The sequence below is a fragment of the Salmo salar genome, chromosome ssa06, assembly GCF_905237065.1.
Source record: "Salmo salar chromosome ssa06, Ssal_v3.1, whole genome shotgun sequence".
Classification (NCBI taxonomy): Eukaryota; Metazoa; Chordata; class Actinopteri; order Salmoniformes; family Salmonidae; genus Salmo; species Salmo salar.
The window spans coordinates 47,261,014-47,284,818 of record NC_059447.1 but is presented as its reverse complement, the minus strand read 5'-3'; the positions used below and the strand labels follow the sequence as shown (position 1 = coordinate 47,284,818).

General features: G+C 42.5%; 1 protein-coding gene across 2 annotated transcripts in view; it reads right to left on the bottom strand.

Annotated features, from left to right (window-relative positions):
- LOC106607426 (GEM-interacting protein) overlaps positions 1 to 23,581 on the bottom strand; it is a 28,078-nt gene extending 4,497 nt beyond the window's left edge. For both annotated transcript variants that reach the window (XM_045720663.1, XM_045720664.1), the window contains exons 1-15: positions 23,207 to 23,581; positions 22,820 to 22,871; positions 13,697 to 13,822; positions 11,509 to 11,573; positions 9,643 to 9,750; positions 9,253 to 9,333; positions 8,886 to 9,050; positions 8,574 to 8,711; positions 7,930 to 8,120; positions 7,519 to 7,652; positions 7,220 to 7,315; positions 6,593 to 6,753; positions 4,497 to 4,673; positions 4,214 to 4,351; positions 1,617 to 1,819 (exon numbers count right to left, since the gene is read on the bottom strand). In XM_045720663.1, the coding sequence (XP_045576619.1) occupies positions 1,617 to 1,819; positions 4,214 to 4,351; positions 4,497 to 4,673; positions 6,593 to 6,753; positions 7,220 to 7,315; positions 7,519 to 7,652; positions 7,930 to 8,120; positions 8,574 to 8,711; positions 8,886 to 9,050; positions 9,253 to 9,333; positions 9,643 to 9,750; positions 11,509 to 11,573; positions 13,697 to 13,822; positions 22,820 to 22,871; positions 23,207 to 23,290 (1,919 nt within the window). In that variant the 5' untranslated portion in view covers positions 23,291 to 23,581. The remainder of the gene's footprint in view (positions 1 to 1,616; positions 1,820 to 4,213; positions 4,352 to 4,496; positions 4,674 to 6,592; positions 6,754 to 7,219; positions 7,316 to 7,518; positions 7,653 to 7,929; positions 8,121 to 8,573; positions 8,712 to 8,885; positions 9,051 to 9,252; positions 9,334 to 9,642; positions 9,751 to 11,508; positions 11,574 to 13,696; positions 13,823 to 22,819; positions 22,872 to 23,206) is intronic.
- Between the last annotated feature and the right edge of the window lie 224 nt (positions 23,582 to 23,805).

The following is a 23,805-nucleotide window of genomic DNA, read 5'->3' as shown; positions in this document are numbered from 1 at the left end:
TCTGGAGGAGGGCCCAGCACCTCTCTTATGACCCATGTGACCGACCGTTCTGCTGCACGCCACAATAATCTGTTTTCCCAGTGAGCTGAAGCCGAGGAATAACTTTTGGGAGCTAACACAAGTCTATGAGCATGGTTCACTGAGCCATCTCCACAACAACCAGGTTTGCTAATTGTGTAGGTGACGCATCAAGCGCTGCATTGTGCAGTAGTATCTGTGTAGGTGACATCTGCTGCAGTGTGTAGGTGACACATCATGTGCTGCAGTGTGCAGTAGTATCTGTGTAGGTGACATCTGCTGCAGTGTGTAGGTGACGCATCATGTGCTGCAGTGTGTAGTAGTATCTGTGTAGGTGACGCATCATGTGCTGCAGTGTGTAGTGGTATCTGTGTAGGTGATGCATCATGTGCTGCAATGTCTAGGAGTATCTGTGTAGGTGATGCATCATGTGCTGCAGTGTGTAGTGGTATCTGTGTAGGTGACACATCATGTGCTGCAGTGTGTAGTAGTATCTGTGTAGGTGACGCATCACGTGCTGCAGTGTGTAGTAGTATCTGTGTAGGTGACGCATCATGTGCTGCAGTGTGTAGTAGTATCTGTGTAGGTGATGCATCATGTGCTGCAGTGTGTAGTAGTATCTGTGTAGGTGACGCATCATGTGCTGCAGTGTGTAGTGGTATCTGTGTAGGTGATGCATCATGTGCTGCAGTGTGTAGGAGTATCTGTGTAGGTGACGCATCATGTGCTGCAGTGTGTAGTGGTATCTGTGTAGGTGACGCATCATGTGCTGCAGTGTGTAGTAGTATCTGTGTAGGTGATGCATCATGTGCTGCAGTGTGTAGTAGTATCTGTGTAGGTAACATCTGCTGCAGTGTGTAGGTGACACATCATGTGCTGCAGTGTGCAGTAGTATCTGTGTAGGTGACACATCATGTGCTGCAGTGTGTAGTAGTATCTGTGTAGGTAATGCATCATGTGCTGCAGTGTGTAGTAGGATCTGTGTAGGTGACACATCATGTGCTGCAATGTGCAGTAGTATCTGTGTAGGTGACATCTGCTGCAGTGTGTAGGTGACACATCATGTGCTGCAGTGTGCAGTAGTATCTGTGTAGGTGACACATCATGATAAGAGTCTGCGTGTGTAGCATGAATGTACTGTGTGTGTGTGTGTGTGTGTGTGTGTGTGTGTGTGTGTGTGTGTGTGTGTGTGTGTGTGTGTGTGTGTGTGTGTGTATGTCTGTGTGGGCGTGCATGTGTGCTAAGGTGTGGATAATCAGATCAGGTGGTCAGTCCAGTTCAAGTGTTCAGCAGTCTGATGGCTTGTGGATAGAAACTGTCTCTGAGCCTGTTGGTATCAGACCTCATGCTCCGATACTGTCTGCCTATTGGTAAGGGAGTGAACAGCTCGTGGCTGGGGTGTGTGGGGTCCTTGATGATGCTGCAGGCATTCCTCAGGCACCATTTTGAGTAGATGTCCTGAATGGGTGGGAGCATGGTGCTGCACTGTGTAGTAGTGTAGTACCTGTGGAGGTGAGGCATCATATGCTGCACTGTGTAGTAGTGTAGTACCTGTGGAGGTGAGGCATCATATGCTGCACTGTGTAGTAGTGTAGTACCTGTGGAGGTGACGCATCATATGCTGCACTGTGTAGTAGCGGTATGGGGGCAGTCTCCCCAGCAGGTCTCTCAGGTTATATGTGAGGTCCTCCACTATCCCAGGAGTCTCTGCTGTTGCCTCCCTCTCACTGAGACGTTGGATCTCCTTGCCCACCCAGATGAAGTCATTGTACAGGTCAAAGGTCAACAACGGCTCTGGAAGCTGAGGATGAAGATGGTTTTATTTCTAATAAATAATAACAATAGATTGTTATTAACATATAATAATAATAATAATAAATACTTATTAGTGGTACAATAAGTATTTGGTACAATTGACTGACAATTGTACCACATGATGTTCACTAAGAGGGAAATCCTGAGTTAAGATATGTCCATATTACTCATAGGTTGGCATAATCATGAAGGGGAGCTTTGTGTGAGAGTTGAAATAACAGTGTATGTCCATTCGACTCTTAATTGTCTTTATTAACTGTGTCGTTGGCTCTACAGTATAATGTCTGGATTAACTATATTGTTGGCTCTACAGTATATAGTCTGTATTAACTATATTGTTGGCTCTACAGTATATTGTTTGTATTAACTATATTGTCTGTATTAACTTTATAATTGGCTCTACAGTATACTGTCTGTATTAACTATATTGTTGGCTCTACATTATACTGTCTGTATTAACTATATTGTTGGCTCTACAGTATATTGTCTGTATTAACTATATTGTTGGCTCTACAGTATATTGTCTGTATTAACTGTATCATTAGCTCTACAGTATACTGTCTGTATTAACTATATTGTTGGCTCTACAGTATACTGTCTGTATTAACTATATTGTTGGCTCTACAGTATACTGTCTGTATTAACTATATCGTTGGCTCTACAGTATACGGTCTGTATTAACTATATTGTTGGCTCTACAGTATATTGTCTGTATTAACTGTATCATTGGCTCTACAGTATACGGTCTGTATTAACTATATTGTTGGCTCTACAGTATACTGTCTTTATTAACTGTGTCGTTGGCTCTACAGTATACGGTCTGTATTAACTATATTTTTGGCTCTACAGTATACTGTCTGTATTAACTGTATCATTGGCTCTACAGTATATTGTCTGTATTAACTATATTGTTGGCTCTACAGTATACTGTCTGTATTAACTGTATCATTGGCTCTACAGTATACTGTCTGTATTAACTATATTGTTGGCTCTACAGTATACTATCTGTATTAACTGTATCATTGGCTCTACAGTATACTGTCTGTATTAACTGTATCATTGGCTCTACAGTATACTGTCTGTATTAACTCTATTGTTGGCTCTACAGTATACTGTCTGTATTAACTGTATTGTTGGCTCTACAGTATATTGTCTGTATTAACTATATTGTTGGCTCTACAGTATACTGTCTGTATTAACTATATTGTTGGCTCTACAGTATACTGTCTGTATTAACTGTATTGTTGGCTCTACAGTATATTGTCTGTATTAACTATATTGTTGGCTCTACAGTATATTGTCTGTATTAACTATATTGTTGGCTCTACAGTATATTGTCTATATTAACTGTATCATTGGCTCTACAGTATACTGTCTGTATTAACTATATTGTTGGCTCTACAGTATACTGTCTGTATTAACTATATTGTTGGCTTTACAGTATATTGTCTGTATTAACTGTATCGTTGGCTCTACAGTATACTGTCTGTATTAACTGTATTGTTGGCTCTACAGTATACTGTCTGTATTAACTATGTTGTTAGCTCTACAGTATATTGTCTGTATTAACTTTATCATTGGCTCTACAGTATATTGTCTGTATTAACTGTATCATTGGCTCTACAGTATACTGTCTGTATTAACTATATTGATGGCTCAACAGTATATAGTCTGTATTAACTATATTGTTGGCTCTACAGTACATTGTTTGTATTAACTATATTGTCTGTATTAACTTTATAATTGGCTCTACAGTATACTGTCTGTATTAACTATATTGTTGGCTCTACAGTATATTGTTTGTATTAACTATATTGTCTGTATTAACTTTATAATTGGCTCTACAGTATACTGTCTGTATTAACTATATTGTTGGCTCTACATTATACTGTCTGTATTAACTATATTGTTGGCTCTACAGTATATTGTCTGTATTAACTATATTGTTGGCTCTACAGTATATTGTCTGTATTAACTGTATCATTAGCTCTACAGTATACTGTCTGTATTAACTATATTGTTGGCTCTACAGTATACTGTCTGTATTAACTATATTGTTGGCTCTACAGTATACTGTCTGTATTAACTATATCGTTGGCTCTACAGTATACGGTCTGTATTAACTATATTGTTGGCTCTACAGTATATTGTCTGTATTAACTATATTGTTGGCTCTACAGTATACTGTCTGTATTAACTATATTGTTGGCTCTACAGTATACTGTCTGTATTAACTATATCGTTGGCTCTACAGTATACGGTCTGTATTAACTATATTGTTGGCTCTACAGTATATTGTCTGTATTAACTGTATCGTTGGCTCTACAGTATATTGTCTGTAATATCAATGTTCTTTGTTGTCTGGGAAACAGTGAAGTACCTCCTTAAAGAAGTGTTTGAGGACTGAGGTGACGTCATGAGGTGAAAGGTCAGAGAGGTCGACCTGGTCCTTCTGGGTCTCGAAGACCTGACACAGCTTCTGGATACGAGGCTTCGACCCACTGATACGATACACCCCCTGGGTGGGAGTGATGGATGGGGGGGGGGGAGAGAAAACAAGAAGGATTGAGATAAGGGCACTGTACTGTCGCTTCTGCAAAACAGTTTTACTGTTTGCTTCAGTACTTATTCTAAGCCATATTACATCCAGGTTAATACAGTACCTGTAGAGTGAGGGCCCTGCTCTCTATCTCGGCCGTGCAGCGCTGGACCACGAAGGGCACCTCGTCAGGCCGGTCCCGGGGCAACAGGGAGAAACCCACCCCGAACAGAACGCCCTTCCTGTTCTCACACTCATGCTGTAACACCTCCAGACACTTCCTATGAACTGCCACGCCACACTACAGAGACGGCAGGCGGGACAGAGGCAGGCGGGACAGAGGCAGGCGGGACAGAGGACATGGATTAGTAAACCACAGAGTGAGCTCAAACCACACCCTACAGTGGGGGAAAAAAGTATTTGATCCCCTGCTGATTTTGTACGTTTGCCCACTGACAAAGAAAGGATCAGTCTATAATTTTAATGGTAGGTTTATTTGAACAGTGAGAGACAGAATAACAACAACAAAAATCCAGAAAAACGCATGTCAAAAATGTTATAAATTGATTTGCATTTTAATGAGGGAAATAAGTATTTGACCCCCTCTCAATCAGAAAGATTTCTGGCTCCCAGGTGTCTTTTATACAGGTAACGAGCTGAGATTAGGAGCACACTCTTAAAGGGAGTGCTCCTAACCGCAGCATGTTACCTGTAAAAAAGACACCTGTCCACAGAAGCAATCAATCAATCAGATTCCAAACTCTCCACCATGGCCAAGACCAAAGAGCTCTCCAAGGATGTCAGGGACAGGATTGTAGACCTACACAAGGCTGGAATGGGCTACAAGACCATCGCCAAGCAGCTTGGTGAGAAGGTGACAACATTTGGTGCGATTATTCGCAAATGGAAGAAACACAAAAGAACTGTCAATATCCCTCAGCCTGGGGCTCCATGCAAGATCTCACCTCGTGGAGTTGCAATGATCATGAGAACGGTGAGGAATCAGCCCAGAACTACATGGGAGGATCTTGTCAATGATCTCAAGGCAGCTGGGACCATAGTCACCAAGAAAACAATTGGTAACACACTACGCCGTGAAGGACTGAAATCCTGCAGCACCCGCAAGGTCCCCCTGCGAAGAATACATATATATGCCCATCTGAAGTTTTCCAATGAACATCTGAATGACTCAGAGGACAACTGGTGAAAGTGTTGTGGTCAGATGAGACCAAAATGGAGCTCTTTGACATCAACTCAACTCGCCGTGTTTGGAGGAGGAGGAATGCTGCCTATGACCCCAAGAACACCATCCCCACCGTCAAACATGGAGGTGGAAACATTATGCTTTGGGGGTGTTTTTCTGCTAAGGGGACAGGACAACTTCACCGCATCAAAGGGACGATGGACGGGGCCATGTACCGTCAAATCTTGGGTGAGAACCTCCTTCCCTCAGCCAGGCATTGAAAATGGGTCGTGGATGGGTATTCCAGCATGACAATGACCCAAAACACACAGCCAAGGTAACAAAAGAGTGGCTCAAGAAGGAGCACATTAAGGTCCTGGAGTGGCCTAGCCAGTCTCCAGACCTTAATCCCATAGAAAATCTGTGGAGGGAGCTGAAGATTCGAGTTGCCAAACGTCAGCCTCGAGACCTTAATGACTTGGAGAAGATCTGCAAAGAGGAGTGGGACAAAATCCCTCCTGAGATGGGAGCAAACCTGGTGGCCAACTACAAGAAACGTCTGACCTCTGTGATTGCCAACAAGGGTTTTGCCACCAAGTACTAAGTCAAGTTTTGTAGAGGGGTCAAATACTTATTTCCCTCATTAAAATGCAAATCATTTTATAACATTTTTTACATGCGTTTTTCTGGATTTTTTTGTTGTTATTCTGTCTCTCACTGTTCAAATAAACCTACTATTAAAATTATAGACTGATCATTTCTTTGTAAGTGGGCAAACGAACAAAATCAGCAGGGGATCCAATACTTTTCCCCCCCACTGTATATACCTGGTTCAACCTGAACCATACTGTGCTGGCGCCACTATGGAGGATAGCGAACCAAACGAGCCCAGTACAGCTCAGTTCAGCTTGGCATCGGTCAGGCTCTATAGTGTGACTGTGAATCAGGCAATAATGTTATACATTTCTCATTAAAGAGGCTGCCACATAAATGTCTGTCAGTCATTCCTCTCTCCTTCTCTTCCTCCTCTTTCTCACCTCCTCACACTCAATGCCGTTGACCACGATGTAATTGTCACACTGTTTGCACTTCACCATCTTGCTCTTCATCTTCCTGAGTCGGTGTGTCAGTGCGGCTCGGGACGTAGTCCGTACCTTCCCCGCCGTACCGTTCCCCTCTGGAGTGGAGTCCACACAATCTACGAGGAACCACAGGACAGGAATCAGTCATGGTGGGAAACACTACCCACCAAATTTACCCCTAGTTCCAAACAAACTCAACTCCGTAGCAACTCCTGTAGACCTGAGAGGATTGGACAAGTGGAAGAATATGTAAAGATTTACACCTAGCCAATCAGTAGACAAGAAGCAATTGCCACAATGATTATCTAATCCTCTCAGATCTACCGGAGTGGCTAGGGTGTAGGGGTTAGGGCACACAGCTGATTAAAATAATCAAAGCTTGATGATGAGTCGGTTGGTTATCTGAATCCGCTGTGTAGGTCTAGGGCAAAAACCAAAATATGCAGCCCTTGGGGTGCCCGAAGACCGAGTTTGGGAAACACTGGGTTAGGGGTAGATTCGGAATTCAGCAGAAGAATTTACGTATAGAGAGCCATTAGTTGGCGTCTGTTGTGAGAGTTAGGTGATGACGGTGACATTCACCTCCTTCCAGGACGGTGCCTATGTCCCTCTCATCCAGGTCATCTGATGACATTGTCCCTGTGGAGGGGGCTTTAGGAAGCCTCCTGTTCCCATGGGCTACAGGGTTCAGGGTTCAATGTGGGTAAGACAAACAGAGAAGGAGGAGAGACCAGACAAACAGGACAAGGTGAGTTTCCCGTAAGCTTCGTAGCGAACACATTATTTCTCTTCACTACCAATTATGACATCGATGTTTGATGATTGGTCAATCTTCTGAGCATGATTAAATAAAATCTGTCAAATTAAGCACACAGGCTTACCTGGGCTGGTCAGAGACTCCAGACTGCCTCCTATGCTCTCACTGTCACTGTAACCCTTTCGTTTAACCAGACTTTCCTCAGGCAGGGAGAAGGAGTCCTGTAGAGAGCTGGGGTTGCTGGTCTTACGACGGCCACTTGGAGGTGCCACACACAGATTCGGACACACACACATGCACGCACACACACGCAGGCAAGCACACACACACGCAGGCAAGCACACACACACGCAGGCAAGCATACACACACGCAGGCAAGCATACACACACACACACACACACACAATTAACATTTACAAATAAAATCTTGACAACAACTCTGAATATAAGACAATAGGCACTAATGGGACAAACAGCATCATCCATTAGAGCCGTAGCCTATCTCGAACAGGACAAATCATCCATCCGTCCGTACCTCTTGTTCTGAGGGACAAACTCCTGGAAGGTGAAGGTTTGTAGGGGCTGTTCTTGGCTTCTCTTCCTGAAGACGTAGAGCAGGTAGGGCTCCCCGGGTTCAAACGGCCTGCAGGTCAACTCCAGGTTGTGGTATCCCAGGGGAACCGGCTCCGTCTGCTGACGCTGGAAGTAGAACATGTTCACTGTGGCCTAGGGGTGGTAGAGGTACATGATTAAGAGGGATTATTTGAAAATGATTCATCCCATTGAGCTCAAGATACCTCTGTAGCTCAGTTGGTAGAGCATGGCAACGCCAGCATATTCGGTTAAATCCCAGTACCACCTGTATGTAAAATGTATGCACGCATGACTAAGTTGCTTTGGATAAAATGGTCTGCTATATGGGATATATTATATTAATATATTATTTTGAAAAGGAGACCTGGACCATATTTTAATATGTTTTTTGTTGTTGTGTGGGCGATTGTTTAAATCAAAAGCATTGACAGTCTTAAAAGACAAATTGAAACGGCTGCTGACTGCTTGCCTTGAGTCTATTTACTCTTATACCCACTCTTATGCTATCACTATCCCTATTATGCACTGCACTTGTTGCATCCAGCACAGGGAATATCTCTATCGCCAATAGGCTTTGACACCCACCTCCTTGAGTACAGTGTCCCCCTGGCAGATGAGTTTGCGGGTGTGAACTATGATCTTCTCCTTCAAACTCTCCAGCTTGTCCTGGTGGTCCTGGGCCTCACACACACACTGTCTGTACTGCATCTCTGCCTCCATCACCTGGTTGTAGGGGTGGGGTGAATGAGAGAGGGAGAGAGAGAAAGAGAGAGATAGGCACAGTGAGTCACATGATGACAAAAAATATAACAATCCTAATATTCCTATTAAAAAAAATGTAAACCTAAAAAGTGGGATATATTTCCGTGAACCCCAGTTGGACCCGCTGTACCACACCTTTGACTGTGCGTCGTCACGTGACTTCCTCCTCTTGTCCAGGGTCTTGTGTCCCGCTGTGAGCTCGTCCCCGGCCTTGGCCGTCACAGCCCTGGTCTTCTCCAGGTCCTCGCTGCGCTGCAGGTACTGCTGACGAGCCTTTTTCAGAGCCGCCACCGTCTCATTCTGACCAATGAGAGAAGCTGTTACCACATTGTTCTGACCAACGAGAGAAGCGGTTACCGCATTGTTCTGACCAATGGGAGAAGCTGTTACCACATTGTTCTGACCAATGAGAGAAGCTGTTAGTTAACGCAATGTTCTGATCAATGGGAGAAGCTGTTAAAACACACACATACACAGTAGCGTCTAAAAAAACAGCATTTACCATCCTCCTCTGTTCTCTGGACCACTGCTCCTTGAACTCCCTGCGCCACTTATCAATCTCATTCTTCTTGGATGCCAGGACCTTCAGGATTAAGACGTAGGATTAACCACATCATACTAAATCACTTTACATATTTTTCCACATTTTCTTGTTTACAGGAATGTTTGACACATTGAATAGGCTTGCTAATTGTGTCTGTCTGTCAGCGTACCTGGCAGCAGTTCTCCTGCCGGTTGGTCGCTGTCTGTCTGTCTGTCTGTCTGTCTGTCTGTCTGTCTGTCTGTCTGTCTGTCTGTCTGTCTGTCTGTCTGTCTGTCTGTCTGTCTGTCTTGTCTGTCTGTCTGTCTGTCTGTCTGTCTGTCTGTCTGTCTGTCTGTCTGTCTGTCGTACCTGGTAGCAGCGTTGCTGCAGCAGTTCTGATGTCTGTTTAGTAGACTGGCTGGTCTTCACATCGTGCTCCAGGGCCATGGTGTAAATGTACTGCAGAGGCATCATGTTCTGTAACAACAGCACAGTAAGAACCAGGTCATAGATATAATTTCAATACGTTATTTATAGATATATTTCAGTTATATTAGAGATATTAGATATACAGTATTTCAGAGAATATGTAGAGAGAGTGGTGAAATTAATGAAATAATATGTTCTATGCAATACTGTACATGTGCCTTCAGAAAGTATTCATACCCCTTGACCTATTCAAAATGTTGTTGTGTTGCCTGAAAACATGTTTGTAGATTTTTTTAGAAAAATTATTGAAAATGAAATACAGAAATATCTCATTTACATAAGTATTCACACCCCTAAGTCAATACTTTGTAGAAGCACCTTTGGAAGCAATTACAGCTGTTAGTCTTTCTGGGATCTTTCCACACTTGGATTATTATTTTTTAAATTCTTCAAGCTCTGTCAAATTGGTTGTTGATCATTGCTGGACAACCATTTTCAGGTCTTGCTATAGATTTTCAAGTAGATTTAAGTCAAAACTGTTACTTGGCCACTCAGGAACATTTACTGTCTTCTTGGAAAGCAACTCCAGTGTAGATTTGGCCTTGTGTTTTAGATTATTGTCCTGCTGAAAGGTAAATTCATCATCCAGTGTCTGGTGGAAAGCAGACTGAACCAGGTTTTCCTCTAGAATTTTGCCTGTGCTTAACTCCATTCAGTTTCTTTATTTATCCTGAAAAACTCCCAAGTCCTTAACGATTATAAGCGTACCCATAACATGATGCAGCCACCACGTTGCTCGAAAATATGGAGAGTGGTACTCAGTAATGTGTTGTACTGGATTTGCCCAAACATAACACTTTGTATTCAGTACAAAAAGTGAATTGCTTTGTCACATTTTTTGCAGTATTACTTTAGTGCCTAGTTGCATACAGGATGCATGTCTTGTAATATTTGTATTCTGTACAAGCTTCCTTCTTTTCACTCTGTCAATTAGGTTATAATTGTTGAGTAACTACAATGTTGTTGATCCATCCTCAGTTTTGTCCTATCACAGCCATTACACTCTGTAACTGTTTTAATGGTGAAATCCCTGAGTGGTTTCCTTCCTCTCTGGCAACTTTATCTTTGTAGTGACTGGGTGTATACCATCCAAAGTGTAATTAATGACTTCACCATGCTCAAAGGGATATTCAATGTCTGTTTTTTTTTTTACCCATCTACCAATAGGTGCCTTTCTGTGCGAGGCATTGGAAAACCTCCCTGGTCTTTCTGGTTGAATCTTGGTTGAAATTCACTGCTCGAATGAGGGACCTTACAGATAATTGTGTGGGGTACAGAGATGAGGTAGTCATTCAAAAATCATGTTAAACACTATTATTGCACACAGAGTGAATCCATGCAACTTATTATGTGACTTGTTCAGCATATTTTTACTCCTGAACCTTTTCAGGCTTGACTCAAAATATTTCAGCTTTTAATTTTAAATGAATTATTTCTATAAACATAATTCCACTTTGACATTATGGGATATTGTGTAGGCCAGGGACATTTAATCAGTTTTAAATTCAGGCTGTAACACAACAAAATGTGCAAAAAGTCAAGGCACTGCAAAACATTTTATATTGGTAATTTAGCAGATGCTTTTATGCACAGCGACCTTCAGTGCATTCCACTAAGGTAGCTAATAATAAGCCTAAAGAGTCATCTGATATGGATTTAATATGTTTCTATGCAATATTGTACACATCATCACATGTACAACCTATACAGCCCCATACACACGAGAGACAACAAAAGCATCCTTACCTGCTGAGCCACACAGGACTTAGCCGTTTCTACTGCCTTTATGATGTTCTTGGCAAACTCTTGCTCTGTAAACAGACCAGAATAAGTCAGTATGATGATGGATTATGTGATTGATTTTAGTAAAAAGGATTTATTAGCATTACAATATTGTCAGGCAGTCTTATCAAAAGCTTTTATCCAGCCAAATATCAGTATGACTTTTGGAGCTGTTGCATGTTCAATTTAAGTCTTTCAATGGTGATAAAACAACCAATATGTAACATATCAGATCCCATATCAGGCCATCAGACCTCAGAGAGGAGAGGTCAGTTCAGATTGTTAACTTACATCACCAAATATCAAAATCAATGCTCTGCTTTGGTTGCCTAAGTGCGGCCCTACTTCAAGTACGCTAATCTGCGGATCCATATTGATGCTGTGGTGTCAGCGTTGCAACCACTCAACCAGTGGAGGCTGGTGGAAGGAGCTATTAGGAGGATTAGCTCGTTGTAATGGCTAGAATGGAATAAATGGAACGGAATCAAACATGTGGTTTCTATAGGTTTGGCGTGTGATACCTGCCCATTTATCCCATTCCAGCCCAATGAGCCCTTCCTCCTATAGCTCCTTCCACTAGCCTCCACTGCATTAAAGTGTCCACAGTGGCTCAGAGCTCTGACCACAGGCTCAGACCTTTCCCTCTATGTTGACCACTACCCCTACATTGTCACTCTGACCTCTCTCCATTTCCTATACACAGCTATCCAAACACAGGTCTGCTTGGCAGCACCTTGGTGAGCTGATCCCTTTGCCCGCCTACAGCACAGAACAGTGCAGTAACGGTATACTACAGTATTGTATTTTACAGTACGGTATAGCAGAGTACATTACAGTACAGAAGGCTACAGTACAGAGCAGAACAGTAAGCTGTCCATCCTCCTGCTGTGGCCTGGTTAATCTGCCCTGTAGTCTCTGTGGGGTTCCCCAGAGGGGAGTGGCTGGCCCACTCCGTGTTATCCTCATTGGCTACCGACCCTACAGATCTACTTTGTTGTTGTTGTTGTTGTTGTTGTTATCATCTCAGAGTAGGTTTACCGCTCCGTAATACCTTAACAGTGTTTTTTCAGAGTAGGTTTACCGCTCCGTAATACCTTAACAGTGTTTTTTCAGGGTAGGTTATATTGCTCCGTAATACCCTAACAGTGTTTTTCAGGCTAGGTTATAGCGCTCCGTAATACCCTAACAGTGTTTCTCAGGGTAGGTTATACCGCTCCGTAATACCCTAACAGTGTTTCTCAGGGTAGGTTATACCGCTCCGTAATACCCTAACAGTGTTTCTCAGGTGTCGGTTATACCGCTCCGTAATACCCTAACAGTGTTTCTCAGGGCAGGTTATACCGCTCCGTAATACCCTAACGGTGTTTCTCAACCTAAGGGTTCATGGAACCAGTCCGTGATATCTTACTGTTCCTGAAATGGTTTACTGACAATTATTTTCTCATATCTTTTCAACCAGTTTTGCTCACCCAGAATGTGAGCATAACAGTTCTTGTAATACCCAAGTTCTACCACCAGAGGGTACTGTGGAGGATACTGTTCATCCTTTCACACAGGGTTCAACCACAAGGTCTATTATCCTATTACAGGTGAGGAATAAACACACATTGTCTAATGGCAGGGTAGGCCTACTTTAGACTTGGCTGTCTTTTCCAGAAATAGAGTGACTGACTCCTAGTCTTTCTTAGGAGAAGAGCTTTGGTTGCTGTAGTTACTGCAGTTCCATACCAGCAAAACAACTTTTTACATAGGGATAAGACAGCCTTTCGTGTTGTCCTAAAATGATTCTTGTTTATCTTATGTCTTGAGAAGGCTACCTGTCTATGAATGCCAGAAACATGGTATATACACTTCACATTTGGTATGTGAACTATTTCATTTGTTTACATGTAAAGCACATAGTTAACATACAAGACCATATTTACAAATATATGTGTTTGTGAATATGTTATACTTGTGTAGTTGAATGAGTCTGTACCACATTGCAGTGACACACTATGGGCCATGCCCTCATTTGAGACAGGTGCACTTAACTTTAATTAAATCATGTGTTTATGTCAATGTAAGATTTGCAAATATGAATGAAACAGACAGACAGACAGACTAGCAAGCAGACAGACACAGAAACACCCACACCCATGTCTCCACTCACCCAGGTTGATTCTCTTTTCCATCCAGGCCAGCAGGTCCTTGGCGTAGCGGCACCACATCTTGGCATACTGCAGGGCCAGCTCCACGCCTCCCTCACAGCGACACAGGGCCAGGTCTGCTTCCTGGGCTGAGAGTGAGTACATCAGCATCACTGCATATCTTCTCTACCTCACCCTGATAGCACTCAGTCAGGAGGTTTTTAACCCCAAAACACACACAACTGGGCAGTCTGGACGCCCACGGGGCATCCAAGACCCCTCTCCCCCCTGATTCCCAAGGAAAAAGCTGGGCTCACAGGTATCCTTTGTGTTCCATACTACCAATAATGTGTAATCCGAATAATTTGTCATCCAAGAAACGAACACAAAGGAATAAAAGAGAACAGACAAAAAAGTGTCTCTCCTATTTCTCAAATATGTGAGTTCATCAGAAACATAGCTCTGTTTCTACAGCAGGTTTGTGGTTTAGCCAAACAAACTCTATGGAGAAGAGAGACTGAAAACGACTGGTCATCAGGGCTAGTCCTCAGAGTCCTCAAGGTCCAAGTGCTGCTGTTGTCCACAGGGTCTCTGTCTCAGCACAAGTGGTCACTACTACACCAACACCGGTGGAGGTCTGGTCATCTCAAAGCATGCATAGCAAGAGGTCATCACGTGGGAAATCTAAATGTCCCAAGGAAATTCTCCTGTCCAGTCTAGATTAGCCCTGGAAGCAGCTGAACAGACAGTGCTTTAGCAGACAGAAGTGAAGAAAGGAAAAGAGAGAGAAAAGGATTGCCTGAGAGTCCCAAACAGGCTTTTTAGGTGTATCTCCTCTCCCCGCTATACCTCTCTCCTCTCCCTGGCTTCTCTCCCCCTCCTCCCTCTAGCACATGTTCTACCGCTCCCCTCCTCAGTCAGAGAGAGAGAGAGAAAATGTGACAGACTGAGAAGATTACCGTGGCAACTCCTTGGTGCCAGAGTGCTGTAATCGACGTGGCAACATCAGAGCAGGTGTGTTGTGGTTGTTATGGAAGTCAGGGTGTTGGTGTGACTGACAGCACTCTGAAGTCAGTCAGCTTCTCTCTCTCTCTGTGTTGTCTTCCTCTCTGACTCACAGTGACAGCGGATGGCGATGTGCAACAACCCTGCAACGCATGTCATGTGCTTCCTTCCTCCCTCACTCTCCTTTCTAATCGCTCTTTCCCCCGGTCTCTGTCCTCTTTTTCCCCTCACTCGTTCTCTTGCAACGTCACTATCAGCACCGCTGTGCTTTCACTTCTTTGACCTGTCCACAGTCGAGCTGCATGCAAAGAAATCTAGCAATACTGCAGTCTTCTGACAAGTCTAATTCCACTTCTTCAACACAGATGTATAGTCCTACACTCCAATTCTGAGCTCAAGTCCTCTCTGTGTGTTGTCAGACGTCCCTCTCAGTTCCAAAAGTGAGAGCAGAGAAAATATGTTCCTACAGAGCATAGAACAGGCTTCTCTCTTGAAACAAGTCTCTGTCCGATTGTTGTTCTGCGTTGACCTCTCTCTCTCTCTCTCGCTCTCTCTCTCTCTCTTGCTCTCCGTCTCGCTCTCTTGTGGGCACACCTTCACACTTCGGCAACGAGTGTCCCTGTGCCACCTTTGTGTGTGTGTGTGTGTGTGTGTGTGTGTGTGTGTGTGTGCGCACGCCCGTCCTCCTTCCCTCTGCTCTGCCTGTGCTGGCTTCTGGGACTATGGATTATCCAGAGAGGGCAGGTCCAGATTGTGGAGTGACAGGCTTTAGATCACAACCAGGTTTTACCTCCTGGTGTGTGTGTGCGACTGACAGACCCTGTCAGGAGGACTATGAGGGTGGATGGGGTGAGGAACTGGTTAGAGCTCAGTACAAACTGTTTATTGGTGCTCCTTCTTACAGTGTTTTTTCTGTACTTGATCTTTCCCCCCCATCTCTCTCTTTCTCACCCTCTCCCAATCTCACTCTCTCCCTTTCTGTCTCTCTGTCTCAGTTGAGAGAACGTCACAGCTGTAGGTTAGTGGAGTTACAGTATATCAGGAATATTGAATATTGATATGACTGCCAGAATGTCAACTTGTGTTACACAAGTGCCAAAACTAGTTAGTTACAAAAGCTCAGAACTTGGTCCATGCTGTTATTTGCCCTTGACACCCATTAACACAGATAAACAACACAGTTGACACGCGCACATATACAGTGCAAGGATCAATCAATGTCAAACCGACGGGACTGACAACAGGCATTACAGAAAGCAGGCCACGGCATGGACCACTCAACTCATCAGCCCTACCACCCTACCCCCACCGCTCGCTCCTATCCGCAGCCCCACCCCTCGCTCCTCCATTTGGCTTATTACAGATAATCTCCAAACTGGTGGGGGGGTAGCTGGGAGAATTTGGGATTGGGAAGTGTGGATTGGGTTAGGGTGAGGGCAGAAAACTGCATTAGATGTAACTGAATGAAGAGAGAGGAGGAGGGCACTCAGAGGGAAGGTATAGCTATATGCTTAGTAACATGATAAATAAGAGGTGCTCCGGGGTGAAGTTTCTCCAAGCTGCAGATCTAGGATCAGCTTCCCCTCCCCCAATCCTAGCCTTAATCATTTGTGGGGAAATTGTCAAACTGACCAAAATATAGTATTTGATCATTTCAAATACATGCAACTTAAAAGTTGATTTGACATATTTTGGACATCAGATCAACCTTTAGGGAATCTTATTTGAGTCAAAAAAGGATGTTCATATGATAGGGAAGATATAAACTCAGCAAAAAAATAAACTTCATCTCACTGTCAACTGCGTTTATTTTCAGAAAACTTAACATGTGTAAATATTTGTATGAACAAGACTCAACAACTGAGACATAAACTGAACAAGTTCCACAGACATGTGACTAACAGAAATGGAATAATGTGATCCTGAACAAAGGGGGGGGGGGGGTCAAAATCAAATGTAACAGTCAGTATCTGGTGAGGCAACCAGCTGCATTAAGTATGGCAGTGCATCTCCTCCTCATGGACTGCACCAGATTTGCCAGTTCTTGTTGTGAGGTGTTACCCCATTCTTCCACCAAGGCACCTGAAAGTTCATGGACATTTCTGGGGGGAATGGCCCTAGCCCTCACCCTCCGATCCAACAGGTCCCAGATGTGCTCAATGGGATTGAGATCCGGGCTCTTCGCTGGCCATGGCAGAACACTGACATTCCTGTCTTGCAGGAAATCACACACAGAACGAGCAGTACGGCTAGGAAAGTCTAATTCCACATCTTCTTCTCCAACACAGATGTATAGTAGCATTGGTAGCATTGTCATGTTGGAGGGTCATGTCAGGATGAGCCTGCAGTACCACATGAGGGAGGAGGATGTCTTCCCTGTAACGCACAGCATTGAGATTGCCTGCAATGACAACAAGCTCAGTCCGATGATGCTGTGACACACTGCCCCAGACCATGATGGACCCTCCACCTCTAAATCGATCCCGCTCCAGAGTACAGGCCTTGGTGTAATGCTCATTCCATCGACGATAAACGCGAATCCGATCATCACCCCTGGTGAGACAAAACCGCGACTCGTCAGTGAAGAGCACTTTTTGCCATTTCTGTCTGGTCCAGCGACGGTGGGTTTGTGCCCATAGGCGACGTTGTTGCCGGTGATGTCTGGCGAGGACCTGCCTTACAACAGGCCTACAAGCCCTCAGTCCAGCCTCAGCCTATTGCGGACAGTCTGAGCACTGATGGAGGGATTGTGCGTTCCTGGTGTAACTTGGGCAGTTGTTGTTGCCATCCTGTACCTGTCCCGCAGGTGTGATGTTCGGATGTACCGATCCTGTGCAGATGTTGTTACACGTGGTCTGCCACTGCGAGGACGATCAGCTGTCCATCCTGTCTCATTGTAGCGCTGTCTGTCACAGTGTGGACATCGCAATTTATTGCCCTGGCCACATCTGCGGTCCTCATGCCTCCTTGCAGCATGCCTAAGGCATGTTCACGCAGTTGAGCAGGGACCCTGGGCATCTTTATTTTGGTGTTTTTCAGAGTCAGTAGAAAGGCCTCTTTAGTGTCCTAAGTTTTCATAACTGTGACCTTAATTGCCTACAATCTGTAAGCTGTTAGTGTCTTAATGACTGTTCAACAGGTGCATGTTCATTAATTGATCATGGTTCATTGAAAAAGCATGAGAAACATGTTTAAACCCTTCACAATGAAGATCTGTGAAGTTATTTGGATTTTTACGAATTATCTTTGAAAGACAGGGTCCTGAAAAAAGGATGTTTCTTTTTTTGCGGAGTTTACAAAACCTTGTAGAGAGCATGCCCAGCTGACAATCTCTTAGAAAAAACTATAAACTATTGGAACCAAGACTTAAAAAGAACTATGTTGGCACAAGATGGAAAGTTGGAGCATAACTAACGAAATTACGCTAACACTTTACTTGACAACCAGCATCATAACAGGTTATGACACGGTCATAACCATGTCATAATATGTCGAAACAGCTGACATAACCTGTCATAATATGGTCATAACACTGTCATGACACATATATTTAAACCTGTTGTGACATATAAGACACCTACATAAGAGAGTCAAAACCCACAAAACCTACCATACAAGGCAAAACATTCCATTACACCATAGCCTACCTGTTAACAGTATGTTTATGTTATATACCATTTTCTGAAATTCGACCATATTAAACTATCATTGTAATTGTGCAAACATTGATGTCAGACATGCACTTACCCCAATACTCTGATGCTGATGACTGGGATGAATACAGGAGCAGATTTTAGGAGCAGGAGAAGACACCCTCTTTTTGACTGATGACTGATTTAATTAAACAGTAATGCACGAGAGGGTGTGGTATATGGCCAATATACCACGATTAAGGGCTGTTTTCAAGCACGACACAACGTGGAGTGCCTAGATACAGCCCTTAGCCATAGTATATTGCCCATATACCACAAACCCTCGAGGTGCCTTATTGCTATTATAAACTGGTTACCAACGTAATTAGAGCAGTAAAGATAAATGTTTTGTCATACTCGAACCACCCAGTTTATAAGGGAATGTACGTGATTGGCTTATACGATTATGATAGTTATAATGCTTTTTGACAGCGGCATAAAGTGCATTTTCTTAGTACAAGTGACACAGGATGAAAAAAACATGACTGTAAAGAATTCATTACAACAACAAAGGACTTAAGAAACAAACTTTGAAACGAAAGGAAACTTCTTGTCAGGGAAAAAACACATTTGAATAAATGTGGGTATTGACACTTATGTAGGTGTCATAACCAGCCATAAAATAATGCAGTATATGTCACAACAGGTGTAAATATATGGGTCATGACAGTGTTATGACCATATTATGACAGGTTATGACAAGTTCTGTCAGCTGTTATGACATATTATGGCATGGTTATGACCGTGTCATAACGTGTTATGCTGGGTGTTAAGTAAAGTGTTACCCGAAATTACAATTAACGAAAATGTATGCTTAATCCAGTATAAACTAATGTATAAAATGTATTATACAAGAGACAAAAATCACAAATTCTACAGCACAACGGCAGAGTCATGTGTGAAGTGTAAAACGAAATGACTCAATAATCCATGCTTTCTGGGAACGCTATAAAGTCCGGAAGTTGTGGGCAGAGCTAGAAAGTTGGCTGTCAGAAGTATTACAATTTAAACTACCTTTTAATCTGTCAGTCTGCATTATTTCAAGGCATGCCATATGGGGGTGTCGTGAGATACCCGATGGGTTGGACGATTCTCTTTTCATCACTCATCTTGAAAAAAACGTTTACTAAAAACGTGGAAATCAATCAATCCGCCATCATTAACACAATGGAAAAATGATTTATTATTAAAATATTGAAAGTGTGTGGGCTACAAAATGATGGAGTTTCAGGCCATGTGGCGGAAAGTGATGCGGGCACTGGAGATTGGGGTGTGTGCTAGTGGGTCTGGGTAGGTGTGATGTCGTTGATGTTTGTATGAGGTTGTCATTTGTATGTGTAGATTTTTTATTGTTTATAAAAGATAAAATAAAATCTTAAAAAAGAAGAGGTGCCTGTCTGGTACGCTGCAGTAGGCCTTCCTTGTCGTGCAGCACAGTGACTAGGCACGGCTCCAGGATGTTTCCATTCTAGTCTTATTTAAACACTGCTCTACGTGGTCCTGTAATCCTTAATCTCCATTGGGCGACGTATGTTTGTGCCCATGGAATTGGGGTTTAATGGGGTCAAAGGACATCCCTACATACATACACAGTTCCTGGAGAAACAAGTGGGCTGTGTTCAGTAGGGGGAAAAAGTTTCAAAGCATTGTGAATAAAAAAAGAATTTTTTCAGTTTCCATTGCAAAATGTTTTGCTACGTTGTGTCCTACTGAACACAACCCTGGTCTAACATGTCCCCCTCTCATTCCTATTTCCCCATTATCTCACTAGTCTTCCTTTCTGTCTCCTTTGTAGTTTTTTTTTGTCTCTCAGGCTGAACAATGCTCTTTTCATTCCTCACTCTGTGCTCACTCTTCTGTCTGTTTCTCTCTTTCCCCTCCCATCCCTTTACGGAAAAACCACATGATTTCACATGTGGAAAATCACATGATGTTTTGCACATGTAAAATTAAATGTCACATGTAAAACCATGTGGTTTTGGAACACTTCACATGTGATAATATTTCACATGATCACATAACCTTTCACATGTGGATTAACATTTTCACATGATGCCCTGCAGACAAAAATGAGTTGTTAGGATATCGCCGGAACATCACCAAATAGCTGCAGTGTTTTCAACTTAAACACTTTGACATACATGATTACATTGTGTATGTTTATTTATACAGTAATAATTATTCAACAAGTCCTCACATGGGATTTGAACTCACAACCTCTTGGTTCACAGGATTCCAATCTTCCTGCTACGCCACCATGTCTGTGTCATTGACAGATTTCACCTGTATTCTTATACTTTGGACTTCAGAGTAAATCTCAGCTTTGTATAATACACCCAATAAAAATGAATATATTTGTCATAGTGATTCAGGAGTAACATTAAAACAGAATAATACACTTCACCAACCAACATTAGACAACTATACAGAAAACTCTCAAATTGCAGAATTAAGTAAATGAAATCAATGATGAGAGAACAGTCAGATTAACTGATATAACAAAAGCAGTGCAGATGGCACTCTTTTGTTAAGTGCAGAGACGTATTATAGGTAATTAATGTGTAGGGAACTTCTGAGAATGTTACAGGTTTTGTGGCGCAGCAGAAAGCGGACTTCAAACCCCAGGTGGTGTCATATTGAGAAGTCAGTACTAAGTGACATTGCTTGTCCTAATATCTATATATTTCTTAATTCCATTCTTTGACAGTTATATTTGTGTGTATTGTTGTGAATTGTTAGATACAACTGCACTGTTGGCGCTAGGAACACAAGCATTTAGTTACACCCGCAATAACATCTGCTAAATATGTGTACGTGACCAATAAAATTTGATTTGATGTCAAATGTAATCATATTATCGTAGATTTCTTTTCAACTATACTATTTTAGCTGATCAGCGTATCAGTTAACTTAAAACCCCTATACCATTTCATCACTGTTTTCACATGTTGAGCTAAAATTTCACGTGAAAACAAAAAAGACATCCGTTATCAGTTGGTCAGTTGTTCACACGTGAAACTATACATTCACATGTATTCACCACCTTTTCATGTGAGGAAGAAAACATGTTCTCACCTCACATGTGGAATTTGCAGTTTCACATGAGTGAAAATCATATTTGCACTTTCAAGTGAAAAACTTTTAAATGTTTTCACGTGTAGTTACCTGTTATCACGTTTCTTTAACATGTTGTCACATGTTATCATACTAACTTCACATAAGATCACGTGAAATGAATGTCGTTTTTCCATAAGGGATCTCTCCTCCTCTCTTTTTCCCATCCCTCTCTACCTCCCCTATCCCTCCCTTTTTCCCTCACTTCTCCCTTCCTCTATCTCCTTCTCTCTCATCCCTTCCTTCCCCTCTTCCTCCCTCCCTCTCTCTCTCTCTCTCTCTCTCCTGTTTGATGGATAGGGGTAAACTAGAGAGCATCTGTCCGCAGCTCTAATCCTCTCTCTCCCCCCACCCTCTCCAGTCTTCTCCTAATCTCGTTAACACAGAGGCAATTAGCGCCACCGGCTAATTACACCTCAACAAGAGAGGTTGAATAGGTGGAGATTAACCACCGTGACTGGCTGTCACCCCACTAGCCCCGCCCACACCACTCATCACATCTCACCTGGATTGGCTGTCTATTAGTGTCAGTCACCGGGCAGTGTTTCCAGAAGAGAATGGCTTGGACTCTTGCATCCCTTTCACATAAAGACCAAAACCCCACTAATTGACCATGCCTGCATTTTTATACCAGCTTTTTTGTATATCTGAAAAGCATAGGGGGTAGAAAAACATGGAAAAATAAAAGCCACCTAAAGACTTGGCTTGGATTCATGATTCCTGCATTTTCACAGACCCTGTAACCAAAATACAGGTATCGGGTCTGTGTGAATGGTTCTCTGATTATTTGCAGGTAAATTCATTAACACTTCCATTGTTTAAGACATCCCTAATTTGAAATGCAAACTGCCCCCATGGTTTAACAACACCCCACAACCCTCCGAATTTGGCTGTTACCCACTGATATGTATAAAATGGGTATACCTGCAAACAAGTGGTAAATAAGGGTCTGTTTGAAATAAACATTGCCTAAATGTTTTTCTATCGTTATTGAGGGAAGTAATTACCTCGATAATTACTGATATTGATTTATCGCCCAGCCCTACACTTAGCCCACTGAGCTATAGCCTAAGTAAGTTTTAGCTGTGGGAGCAAATGCAAGTCTTCATGTCTCTGGCAAGGTTACTCATCACACTGAACCAACAAACCACCTCCGTTACTCACACCAGTGTTGGGGTCAATTCGAGTCAGTCCAATCCAACTGATTTGAATTTAAATAAAATAAATTGAAAAACACACACGCATACAACACACCACGTTCTGTATAAGCACTTTGTGACATCTACTGATGTAAAAAAGGCTTTATAAATTAATTTGATTTCATTACAAACATACCTGATAGACCTCCATCTTTGTCATCACCATCTGGGGGGTAGACATCCTCACACTGCAGGGCAGAATACAGACCATTACACAGAGAAATGGATTTGGAGACAAGACGATACACACTGTACTTCATATCAGTAGAATATGAGCAGAACCTACGTTCAAATGATTCCCCTGTTGGCTAGTACAAACGGTACCAAAAGTATCAACACAATGGAGCACCAGGCTAGAAAAAAATGTGATTGATTGACAGAGAGAACATAGTAACGATTGATTGATTGTTTGTTTTTAGGCTGGGTATCTGTAAAGCACTTTGTGACAACTGCTGGTGTAAAAATGGCTTTCCAAAATAATTTTGATTAGTTGCTTGATTGACTAATAGTACTGCTCCCCTACCGTCACATGATCCAGCTCAGTGTTGTCTGTGGTTTCCGTAGAGACGGTCTCAGCAATCGACTGGGAGTCAGGGTCTGGAAACATCTCCTCTACAGTGCTGATGGATCAGAGGGCCGATACATGTTATAATGGCTTTATGAAGCCTTCGTAAACCCTTCATAATGCCTAGATGCTTCACTTATTATTTATGTGCAAATTCATACTATACTTAAAAATATAAATGCAACATGCCACAATTTCAACACTTTTACTGAGTTCGCAGTTCATATAAGGAAATCAGTCAATTTAAATAAATTCATTAGGCCCTAATCTGAATTTAAGTATGCTCTCTCTAATTCTTTCTTTCTTTCTTTCTTTCTTTCTTTCTTTCTTTCTTTCTTTCTTTCTTTCTTTCTTTCTTTCTTTCTTTCTTTCTTTCTTTCTTTCTTTCTTTCTTTCTTTCTTTCTTTCTTTCTTTCTTTCTTTCTTTCTTGTCACGTCCTGACCATAGTAAGCTGTTATTTTCTATGGTAGAGTAGGTCAGGGCGTGACAGGGGGGTTTTCTAGTTTAGTTTTTCTATGTGGTTATGTTCTAGTGTTGTATTTCTATGTTGGGTTGT